Genomic DNA, 12,609 nt, shown 5'->3' with positions numbered 1-12,609 from the left:
GGGGGGGAGTCCTACTCCCGGTAGGAGTAGGACTCCTCCTGCGCCTCTCTCTCTTGGCCGGCGCCCCCTCCCCCCTTGGCTCCTTTATATACGGAGGCAGGGGCACCTCTAAACACACAAGTTGACACAAGTTGATCCACGTGATCTATTCCTTAGCCGTGTGCGGTGCCCCCTGCCACCATATTCCTCGATAATACTGTAGCGGAGTTTAGGCGAAGCCCTGCTGCTGTAGTTCATCAAGATCGTCACCACGCCGTCGTGCTGACGAAACTCTTCCCCGACACTTTGCTGGATCGGAGTCCGGGGATCGTCATCGAGCTGAACGTGTGCTCGAACTCGGAGGTGCCGTAGTTTCGGTACTTGATCGGTTGGATCGAGAAGACGTACGACTACTTCCTCTATGTCGTGTCATCGCTTCCGCAGTCGGTCTGCGTTGGGTACGTAGACAATACTCTCCCCTCGTTGCTATGCATCACATGATCTTGCGTGTGCGTAGGAAAATTTTGAAATTACTACGAAACCCTACAGTGGCATCCGAGCCTAGGTTATTTATGTTGATGTTATATGCACGAGTAGAACACAAGTGAGTTGTGGACGATACAAGTCATACTGCCTACCAGCATGTCATACTTTGGTTCGGCGGTATTGTTGGACGAGATGACCCGGACCAACCTTACGCGTACGCTTACGCGAGACCGGTTCCCTCGACGTGCTTTGCACAGAGATGGCTTGCGGGCGACTGTCTCTCCAACTTTAGTTGAATCAAGTATGGCTACGCCCGGTCCTTGCGAAGGTTAAAACGGAGTCTATTTGACAAACTATCGTTGTGGTTTTGATGCGTAGGTGAGATTGGTTCTTACTTAAGCCCGTAGCAGCCACGTAAAACATGCAACAACAAAGTAGAGGACGTCTAACTTGTTTTTGCAGGGCATGTTATGATGTGATATGGTCAAGGCATGATGCTGAATTTTATTGTATGAGATGATCATGTTTTGTAACCGAGTTATCGGCAACTGGCAGGAGCCATATGGTTGTCGCTTTATTGTATGCAATGCAATCGCGATGTAATGCTTTACTTTATTACTAAACGGTAGTGATAGTCGTGGAAGCATAAAATTGGCGAGACGACAACGATGCTATGATGGAGATCAAGGTGTCGCGCTGGTGACGATGGTGATCATGACGGTGCTTCGGAGATGGAGATCACAAGCACAAGATGATGATGACCATATCATATCACTTATATTGATTGCATGTGATGTTTATCTTTTTATGCATCTTATCTTGCTTTGATGGACGGTAGCATTATAAGATGATCTCTCACTAAATTATCAAGAAGTGTTCTCCCTGAGTATGCACCGTTGCCAAAGTTCGTCGTGCCCAGACACCACGTGATGATCGGGTGTGATAAGCTCTACGTCCATCTACAACGGGTGCAAGCCAGTTTTGCACACGCAGAATACTCAGGTTAAACTTGACGAGCCTAGCATATGCAGATATGGCCTCGGAACACGGAGACCGAAAGGTCGAGCGTGAATCATATAGTAGATATGATCAACATAACGATGTTCACCATTGAAAACTACTCCATCTCACGTGATGATCGGTCATGGTTTAGTTGATTTGGATCACGTAATCACTTAGAGGATTAGAGAGATGTCTATCTAAGTGGGAGTTCTTAAATAATATGATTAATTGAACTTAAATTTATCATGAACTTAGTACCTGATAGTATCTTGCTTGTTTATGTTGATTGTAGATAGATGGCTCGTGCTGTTGTTCCGTTGAATTTTAATGCGTTCCTTGAGAAAGCAAAGTTGAAAGATGATGGTAGCAATTACACGGACTGGGTCCGTAACTTGAGGATTATCCTCATTGCTGCACAGAAAAATTACGTCCTGGAAGCACCGCTGGGTGCCAGGCCTGCTGCTGGAGCAACACCAGATGTTATGAACGTCTGGCAGAGCAAAGCTGATGACTACTCGATAGTTCAGTGTGCCATGCTTTACGGCTTAGAATCGGGACTTCAACGACGTTTTGAATGTCATGGAGCATATGAGATGTTCCAGGAGTTGAAGTTAATATTTCAAGCAAATGCCCGAATTGAGAGATATGAAGTCTCCAATAAGTTCTATAGCTGCAAGATGGAGGAGAACAGTTCTGTCAGTGAGCATATACTCAAAATGTCTGGGTATAATAATCACTTAATTCAATTGGGAGTTAATCTTCCGGATGATTGCGTTATTGACAGAATTCTCCAATCACTGCCACCAAGCTACAAGAGCTTCGTGATGAACTATAATATGCAAGGGATGAACAAGACTATTCCCGAGCTCTTCGCAATACTGAAAGCTGCGGAGGTAGAAATCAAGAAGGAGCATCAAGTGTTGATGGTTAACAAGACCACTAGTTTCAAGAAAAAGGGCAAAGGGAAGAAAAAGGGGAACTTCAAGAAGAACGGCAAGCAAGTTGCTGCTCAAGAGAAGAAACCCAAGTCTGGACCTAAGCCTGAAACTGAGTGCTTCTACTGCAAGCAGACTGGTCACTGGAAGCGGAACTGCCCCAAGTATTTGGCGGATAAGAAGGATGGCAAGGTGAACAAAGGTATATGTGATATACATGTTATTGATGTGTACCTTACTAGAGCTCGCAGTAGCACCTGGGTATTTGATACTGGTTCTGTTGCTAATATTTGCAACTCGAAACAGGGACTACGGAATAAGCGGGCACTGGCAAAGGACGAGGTGACGATGCGCGTGGGAAACGGTTCCAAAGTCGATGTGATCGCAGTCGGCACGCTACCTCTACATCTACCTTCGGGATTAATATTAGACCTAAGTAATTGTTATTTGGTGCCAGCGTTGAGCATGAACATTATATCTGGATCTTGTTTAATGCGAGACGGTTATTCATTTAAATTAGAGAATAATGGTTGTTCTATTTATATGAGTAATATCTTTTATGGTCATGCACCCTTGAAGAGTGGTCTATTCTTATTGAATCTCGATAGTAGTAATACACATATTCATAATGTTGAAGCCAAAAGATGCAGAGTTGATAATGAAAGTGCAACTTATTTGTGGCACTGTCGTTTAGGTCATATCGGTATAAAGCGCATGAAGAAACTCCATGCTGATGGACTTTTGGAACCACTTGATTATGAATCACTTGGTACTTGCGAACCGTGCCTCATGGGCAAGATGACTAAAACACCGTTCTCCGGTACTATGGAGAGAGCAACAGATTTGTTGGAAATCATACATACCGATGTATGTGGCCCGATGAATATTGAGGCTCGTGGCGGATATCGTTATTTTCTCACCTTCACAGATGATTTAAGCAGATATGGGTATATCTACTTAATGAAACATAAGTCTGAAACATTTGAAAAGTTCAAAGAATTTCAGAGTGAAGTTGAAAATCATCGTAACAAGAAAATAAAATTTCTACGATCTGATCGTGGAGGAGAATATTTGAGTTACGAGTTTGGTGTACATTTGAAAAACTGTGGAATAGTTTCGCAACTCACGCCACCCAGAACACCACAGCGTAATGGTGTGTCCGAACGTCGTAATCGTACTTTACTAGATATGGTGCGATCTATGATGTCTCTTACTGATTTACCGCTATCATTTTGGGGATATGCTTTAGAGACGGCCGCATTCACGTTAAATAGGGCACCATCAAAATCCGTTGAGACGACGCCTTATGAACTGTGGTTTGGCAAGAAACCAAAGTTGTCGTTTCTTAAAATTTGGGGCTGCGATGCTTATGTGAAAAAGCTTCAACCTGATAAGCTCGAACCCAAATCGGAGAAATGTGTCTTCATAGGATACCCAAAGGAAACTGTTGGGTACACCTTCTATCACAGATCCGAAGGCAAGACATTCGTTGCTAAGAATGGATCATTTCTAGAGAAGGAGTTTCTCTCGAAAGAAGTGAGTGGGAGGAAAGTAGAACTTGATGAGGTAACTGTACCTGCTCCCTTACTGGAAAGTAGTTCATCACAGAAAACTGTTTCAGTGACACCTACACCAGTTAGTGAGGAAGCCAATGATAATGATCATGAAACTTCAGATCAAGATACTACTGAACCGCGTAGATCAACCAGAGTAAGATCCGCACCAGAGTGGTACGGTAATCCTGTTCTGGAGGTCATGCTACTAGATCATGATGAACCTACGAACTATGAAGAAGCGATGGTGAGCCCAGATTCCGCAAAGTGGCTTGAAGCCATGAAATCTGAGATGGGATCCATGTATGAGAACAAAGTATGGACTTTGGTTGACTTGCCCGATGATCGGCAAGCAATTGAGAATAAATGGATCTTTAAGAAGAAGACTGACGCTGATGGTAATGTTACTGTCTACAAAGCTCGACTTGTCGCAAAAGGTTTTCGGCAAGTTCAAGGGATTGACTACGATGAGACCTTCTCACCCGTAGCGATGCTTAAGTCCGTCCGAATCATGTTAGCAATTGCCGCATTTTATGATTATGAAATTTGGCAGATGGATGTCAAAACTGCATTCCTGAATGGATTTCTGGAAGAAGAGTTGTATATGATGCAACCAGAAGGTTTTTTCGATCCAATGGGAGCTAACAAAGTGTGCAAGCTCCAGCGATCCATTTATGGACTGGTGCAAGCCTCTCGGAGTTGGAATAAACGTTTTGATAGTGTGATCAAAGCATTTGGTTTTATACAGACTTTCGGAGAAGCCTGTATTTACAAGAAAGTGAGTGGGAGCTCTGTAGCATTTCTGATATTATATGTGGATGACATATTACTAATTGGAAATGATATAGAATTTCTGGATAGCATAAAGGGATACTTGAATAAAAGTTTTTCAATGAAAGACCTCGGTGAAGCTGCTTACATATTAGGCATTAAGATCTATAGAGATAGATCAAGACGCTTAATTGGACTTTCACAAAGCACATACCTTGACAAAATTTTGAAGAAATTCAAAATGGATCAAGCAAAGAAAGGATTCTTGCCTGTATTACAAGGTGTGAAGTTGAGTAAGACTCAATGCCCGACCACTGCAGAAGATAGAGAGAATATGAAAGATGTTCCCTATGCATCAGCCATAGGCTCTATCATGTATGCAATGCTGTGTACCAGACCTGATGTGTGCCTTGCTATAAGTTTAGCAGGGAGGTACCAAAGTAATCCAGGAGTGGATCACGGGACAGCGGTCAAGAACATCCTGAAATACCTGAAAAGGACTAAGGATATGTTTCTCGTATATGGAGGTGACAAAGAGCTCACCGTAAAAGGTTATGTTGATGCAAGCTTTGACACTGATCCGGACGATTCTAAATCGCAAACCGGATACGTGTTTACATTAAACGGTGGAGCTGTCAGTTGGTGCAGTTCTAAACAAAGCGTTGTAGCGGGATCTACATGTGAAGCGGAATACATAGCTGCTTCGGAAGCAGCAAATGAAGGAGTCTGGATGAAGGAGTTCATATCCGATCTAGGTGTCATACCTAGTGCATCGGGTCCAACGAAAATCTTTTGTGACAATACTGGTGCAATTGCCTTGGCAAAGGAATCCAGATTTCACAAAAGGACCAAACACATCAAGAGACGCTTCAACTCCATCCGGGATCTAGTCCAGGTGGGAGACATAGAGATTTGCAAGATACATACGGATCTGAATGTTGCAGACCCATTGACTAAGCCTCTTCCACGAGCAAAACATGATCAGCACCAAGGCTCCATGGGTGTTAGAATCATTACAGTGTAATCTAGATTATTGACTCTAGTGCAAGTGGGAGACTGAAGGAAATATGCCCTAGAGGCAATAATAAAGTTATTATTTATTTCCTTATAATCATGATAAATGTTTATTATTCATGCTAGAATTGTATTTACCGGAAACATAATACATGTGTGAATACATAGACAAACAAAGTGTCACTAGTATGCCTCTACTTGACTAGCTCGTTAATCAAAGATGGTTATGTTTCCTAACCATGAACAATGAGTTGTTATTTGATTAACGAGGTCACATCATTAGCAGAATGATCTGATTGACATGACCCATTCCATTAGCTTAGCACCCGATCGTTTAGTATGTTGCTATTGCTTTCTTCATGACTTATACATGTTCCTATGACTATGAGATTATGCAACTCCCGTTTACCGGATGAACACTTTGGGTACTACCAAACGTCACAACGTAACTGGGTGATTATAAAGGAGTACTACAGGTGTCTCCAATGGTCGATGTTGGGTTGGCGTATTTCGAGATTAGGATTTGTCACTCCGATTGTCGGAGAGGTATCTCTGGGCCCTCTCGGTAATACACATCACATAAGCCTTGCAAGCATTACAACTAATATGTTAGTTGTGAGATGATGTATTACGGAACGAGTAAAGAGACTTGCCGGTAACGAGATTGAACTAGGTATTGGATACCGACGATCGAATCTCGGGCAAGTAACATACCAATGACAAAGGGAACAACGTATGTTGTTATGCGGTCTGACCGATAAAGATCTTCGTAGAATATGTAGGAGCCAATATGGGCATCCAAGTCCCGCTATTGGTTATTGACCAGAGACGTGTCTCGGTCATGTCTACATTGTTCTTGAACCCGTAGGTCCGCACGCTTAAGGTTACGATGACAGTTGTATTATGAGTTTATGCATTTTGATGTACCGAAGGTTGTTCGGAGTCCCGGATGTGATCACGGACATGACGAGGAGTCTCGAAATGGTCGAGACATAAAGATTGATATATTGGAAGCCTATGTTTGGACATCGGAAGTGTTCCGGGTGAAATCGGGATTTTACCGGGTTACCGGGAGGTTACCGGAACCCCCCCGGAGCCATATGGGCCATCATGGGCCTTAGTGGAAAGGAGAAAGGGGCAGCCCAAGGGGGCTGCGCGCCTCCCCCCTTCCCCTAGTCCTATTAGGACTAGGAGAGGTGGCTGGCCACCCCTCTCCCTCTTTCCCCCTTGGGAATCCTAGTTGGAATAGGATTGGGGGGGAGTCCTACTCCCGATAGGAGTAGGACTCCTCCTGCGCCTCTCTCTCTTGGCCGGCGCCCCCTCCCCCCTTGGCTCCTTTATATACGGAGGCAGGGGCACCTCTAAACACACAAGTTGACACAAGTTGATCCACGTGATCTATTCCTTAGCCGTGTGCGGTGCCCCCTGCCACCATATTCCTCGATAATACTGTAGCGGAGTTTAGGCGAAGCCCTGCTGTTGTAGTTCATCAAGATCGTCACCACGCCGTCGTGCTGATGAAACTCTTCCCCGACACTTTGCTGGATCGGAGTCCGGGGATCGTCATCGAGCTGAACGTGTGCTCGAACTCGGAGGTGCCGTAGTTTCGGTACTTGATCGGTTGGATCGAGAAGACGTACGACTACTTCCTCTACGTCGTGTCATCGCTTCCGCAGTCGGTCTGCGTTGGGTACGTAGACAATACTCTCCCCTCGTTGCTATGCATCACATGATCTTGCGTGTGCGTAGGAAAATTTTGAAATTACTACGAAACCCTACAAGGGCAACCACAGTAGCTGACAGAGGAGAAGGATCTGGTAGGGGAGAGGAAGAAAAAGACAAAGAAATCCAGATGCAGGGAGAGGAGCAACTACAGAAAGAGGAAGAGGGTCAAATTCAGTTGCAGGCAGAGGAAGAGGAGGAAATTCAGTTGCAAGCAAAGGAAGAGGAGCAAATGCAAATGCAGGTAGAGGAATAGCAGCAAATGCAAATGCAGGGAGGGGAGAAGTTCCATCTGGGAGAGGAGAAGCAGCAAATGCAAATCCATATGCTTGGACATGAGGATCAATGCAATTTGCAGGGAGAGGAGGAGCAATGCCATTTGTAGGGAGAGGAGGAGCAATGCCATTTGTAGGGAGAGGAGGAGCAATGCCATTTGCAGGGAGAGGAGGAGCAATGCCATTTGCAGGGAGAGGAGGAGCAGCAAATGTTCCATATGCAGGATGGAGATGGCTGCTGTTTGGAGATCAGAGGACAATTCCTGATCTCAATGCACCTGCTGATGATTTCATGGCACCACATCAGTGATTTGGTGACAGTTATTGTCTGCCATTCTTTTTTGTTAAGGCCTACAGTAATTTTATATTATGGACATGCCTTTTTTGATAGGCAAACAGTGGCTTATATTGCCTAATTTTTGATGGCAAACAGTGGCTCACAATGGCATTCATTGCCCTTTTTGTAACTTAATTTGATGATGCATTTCAGTGATGTAGTTTAAGTTGGAATTTACATGGATGCAGTGTTAGTGATTCTGAAGATGCAGTTAACTTAGTGAACTGAAGATGCAGTTAACTTAGTGAACTGAATTTTCCTGATTTTTGTTGTGCTAACTGAAATGAACATTGCTGCTTTGAACTGAAATGAACGTTGCTATTTTTATCTGAAAAAAGGTTTTAAAAAATATCTTCAAAAAGAGGTGCTGGATTAACAAAATCATGATATGTTTTGGAGTGAATACTGCTGTTGTGAACTAAAAATAATTTTCCCAAAAAATGTTTGTCCTAGGGATCGAGCCCAGGACCCTTTGTGTGATAGGCTAAGCTCTATGTCAGTGCACTAGTACTAGTGATCTGCTAGATACTAATTGCCACGTTTATTATACTGAGATAAACTGTACATGCTGGTCAGAGCGGTGCCGTTCGCTCTTCCATTCCTATTAAGAGGCCACCACCCACCACCCACCGCCCCCACTCACCACTACCGTTTCACGACGCCTCGGGCTCTACGCTCCCCACCTCCCACTCCACCTGAGAAGAAAACCCTCGCCGGCTATCTCGACGTCGCCGCTGACGCCATGGACAGCCACCCTGCATGGCAGAGGATGGTCGACGAGCTGGCAGGAGATGACCAGGTCGCGCGTGTGGAGCTCCAGGAGATAGGCCGGTGGTTCCCCAGCATCGACATGCTTAGGGACCACGCACGGGGCCTCATCGACCAGATGACCGACGACGAGAAGAGGCGCGCTCTCGTGGACGGCCCAGGTACGCCTCCGGCAAACATCTTCCGCTTCGCAATGGCGGAGACGCGCTCCAACGACCCGAGGCAGCGCTGGCGTTGGTGGATGTACAGGTCCGCCACCACGCAGCAGCCGCAGCCGGATCCGACGCGCGTGTGGTCGAGGATGCAGCGCGTCCACGATGTGGTTCTGGCCCTGCCTGCGTCGGTGCCCCTCGTGCACGTCGATGACGACGTCTCTCTATCGTCCGACTCGGAGTACTGCAAGGTGGACTCCGACAACGACTCGGGCTACAGAGGGGATTCTGACTCCTCTGCGTCGTATGCCTCGTCTGGCGATGAGGAGGTGTCCGTCATTGTCCTGTAGGACGACGAGGAAGAGGAGGAAGAGGACGAGATCCAGATGATGGCGCCAGTCCACAACGCCAATTAGGGCGATAGAGACCTCCTAATTGACGTGGAGGTGCTCCCAGATGTGCTTGACATCGTCAAGCAGGAGGTGATGGATGAGGCAGAAGAGGAGAAGGAGAAGCCGGAGAAGACGAAGAAAAGGCCATTTGCAGGGGAGGTGCACCGCTCGGAGCGCCTGAAGCACCTGAAGAACTGAAGATGATGGACAAGAAGATGATGCAGTAGTTAGGTATGCTAACTAGCAAGAAAATTCAGCATATAAGTTAGTGATATTTTGGTTAGGTTATGTTAGGTGTGCTCTATATATGCAGAGCACATAAGTTAATTGTAATGTTGGACTTCTGCTATATTGTCTGAACTATCCTGCAATGTTTAGGACATCTGCATGCTATCTATATAGTTAATCTGCTTTGCTATGCCTATCTTGTTATCATGCTTTGATTTGCTGGTGCTGCTGCTGTTTACAAATGCTCTGTTATAATGTGGTCTGTAGCTACAACTTTGCAAAGAAAGAATGCAACAGTTATGTAGGGCATTTTGCTGCTGCTTTGCAATGCTACTGCTGCTGTTGCTTTGCAATGCTGCTGCTGCTGTTTACAAATGCTCTGTTATAATGTGGTCTGTAGCTACAACTTTGCAAAGAAAGAATGCAACAGTTATGTAGGGCATTTTGCTGCTGCTTTGCAATGCTACTGCTGCTGTTGCTTTGCAATGCTGCTGCTGCTGTTGCTTTGCAATTCTAACTGAATATAACTCATTTAAATTCAGTTAACTGAAATTGTGGTTAACTGAACATATCTGATTTAAATTCAGTTAACTGAAGATATAGATGACTGTAGTTAACTAAAGATTTCTCATTAAAATTCAGTTAAGTTGTGATCTTCAGATAACTGAATTTGTAGTTAACTAAAGATTTCTCATTAAAATTCAGTTAAGTTGTGATCTTTAGATAACTGAATTTGTAGTTAACTAAATATTTCTCATTAAAATTTAGTTAAGTTGTGATCTTCAGATAACTCAATTTGTAGTTAACTACAGATTTCTCATTAAAATTCAGTTAACTAAATTCTTTAGATAACTGAATTTGTAGTTAACTGAAGATTGCTCATTTAAATCCAGTTAACTAAATCTTCAGATAACTCAATTTGTGTTTAACTGAAGATATATCATTTACATTCAGTTAACTGAATCTTCAAATAACTGAACTTTAGTTAACTACAAACTAAGTTAATTGACACTGTAAAAATTGCACTTATCTGGAGACATTCAGATAACTAGTAACAATAAAAGCTGTCATACAGATTTAGTTAACTAAAAGCATTCATACAAATTCAGTGCATTACATAATACTGGCATTAAACCAACAAAACCAATACAACTAATTAATATATCTTCTTGAATGAATTACTCAAATTCATCTAAGATCTCCTTCACCCTCCTTATCTTGCTCTTGGTCTCCTCCTTGTGCCTGAATAGATCACCAATCATGTACTCTAGTTTCTTCTTCTCCTTCTTCAACTCATCCCTCTGTGACACCATTTTGTCCATCTGTTCCTTCATTTTCTCCACCTCTTCCTTCAGTTTCTCCATCTCTTCCTTCATTTTGTCCATCTGTTGCTGCATCTCATCCCTCTCTTTCTCTGCCTTAGCCCTCACAAACTGATGAATGCTAGTGGTAGATTTATCAGACAGCTTCTTCTTCTCAAGCTCTTGCTGTAGGTCAGAAAGAGCAAGTCTTGCATTGCCCAATTCTGTAATTGCCTGCTCCTTGTCAGCCATCATCTTAGCAAAATCAACTTTAAAAAACCTCAGATCTTTTTCCATCTTTTCTTTCTCTTTCACAACCCTAAAATTTTCTTCAACATTAACTACATTTTCCCTGGGCCTTAGCTTGTTCTCATCTTCATACATGCCCCAAACCCTGGCTAAACTCATCTTCAGAGTGGCAGGCCATTCAGGGTCAATCCACTCCACAAAGTTGCATTCATCCTATCAAATAAGATAGAAAACAACTTTAGATTAATGAAAAAGCTTGGGTTCAGTTAAATTCATAAACAAGATGATGTTAAGTTCAATTAAGTCCAGTTAGGGTTAAGTTCATTTAAGTTCAGTTAAGAGTTCATTTAAGTTCAGTTAGTTCATTTCAAATTCAGTAAAAAAATCAAAAAACAAGATGCTGTTAACTGAAAAATTAAGTTCACTTCACAAACATGATGTTGTGCCACACTCTTATACAGATCACAGTAAGATGAAACATTCCAAGTGTGTATTTAACTATAGATCTACTACCTTTTGTGCACAAGCAAGATACCTCCTTCCACTATCAACTGATTCAAAGGACACAAACTTCTCACAGACATATTGGTGTTCACATCTAGCTGCAAGATCTGAAGCAATGCCTCTCCACTCAGAGCAGAAAATGACGGCAGGAGCAGGAGCCTACAACACATTCCAGTCAACAAAATCCCCAATTCTTGCCCTAACCCTATAACTGCCAGAGGATAGTGACGAACTAACCTCACTTGTCACAGAGTAGCCGTCAGACGACGAGCTAGATCCTTCACTCCAAGATACCATGGCGGTGAGCTGGTGTCGGCAGCGGGCTGGACGACGGCGACGGCGACGAGCTGGAGCAGAGGAAGGAAGCGAGGGAGCAGAGAGGTGAATGGAGGGGGGGAGCTGCCGACAGGATAGAATATTCCAAAGAATATTCCAAAACATGTGCCACATTGTGTTGAAGTGCGGGTTGATTCGTCACAAAGGGAGGGGGCTAACTGAAAAACTCGCGGCGCTGACCAGCCTAGGCCAGCTGCTCCACTTGGCGCATTCGGATTGGCTGTGGACTAAACTTGCACATCCATGACAAGTTTAGGGATGAAATAATCAGCCTTTTCAACTTCAAGGACCAAACCATCATCTGGCATGCAAGTTCAGGGACCTGCAGTGCTATTACCTAAAAAAAAAGAAATTAAAGGGAGAGCGGGGTGTCGTTTTCACATGAAAGCAAATGAATCCGGATGGGCCACGCGTCAGCGGCTGGCGCGGCCCACCTGTCGTCTTACGAAAGCACTGCACCGCGTCTACCGACCAGCTCGTGAACCAGGTCCACGCAACAGATAGAAGCAACAAAACCCGATCCATCTCGCCGGTCTCCGGCTTGGCCTTGACGACGCCCGCTGCCGCTGACGCTTTCTCCATCCATCCCCCTTTATTCTTCCCCC

General features: G+C 44.2%; 1 protein-coding gene across 1 annotated transcript in view; it reads left to right on the top strand.

Moving 5' to 3' along the window:
- Positions 1-11,963: 11,963 nt before the first annotated feature.
- Positions 11,964-12,609, top strand: part of LOC119358377 (plastid division protein CDP1, chloroplastic-like) — a 5,987-nt gene continuing 5,341 nt past the window's right edge. Inside the window, exon 1 of the mRNA XM_037624949.1 lies at positions 11,964-12,049. Within this exon, the coding sequence (XP_037480846.1) occupies positions 11,964-12,049 (86 nt within the window). The remainder of the gene's footprint in view (positions 12,050-12,609) is intronic.

The sequence above is a fragment of the Triticum dicoccoides genome, chromosome 2A (genome assembly GCF_002162155.2).
Source record: "Triticum dicoccoides isolate Atlit2015 ecotype Zavitan chromosome 2A, WEW_v2.0, whole genome shotgun sequence".
Taxonomy (NCBI): Eukaryota; Viridiplantae; Streptophyta; class Magnoliopsida; order Poales; family Poaceae; genus Triticum; species Triticum dicoccoides.
This window is presented reverse-complemented; position numbering and strand designations above follow the sequence as displayed.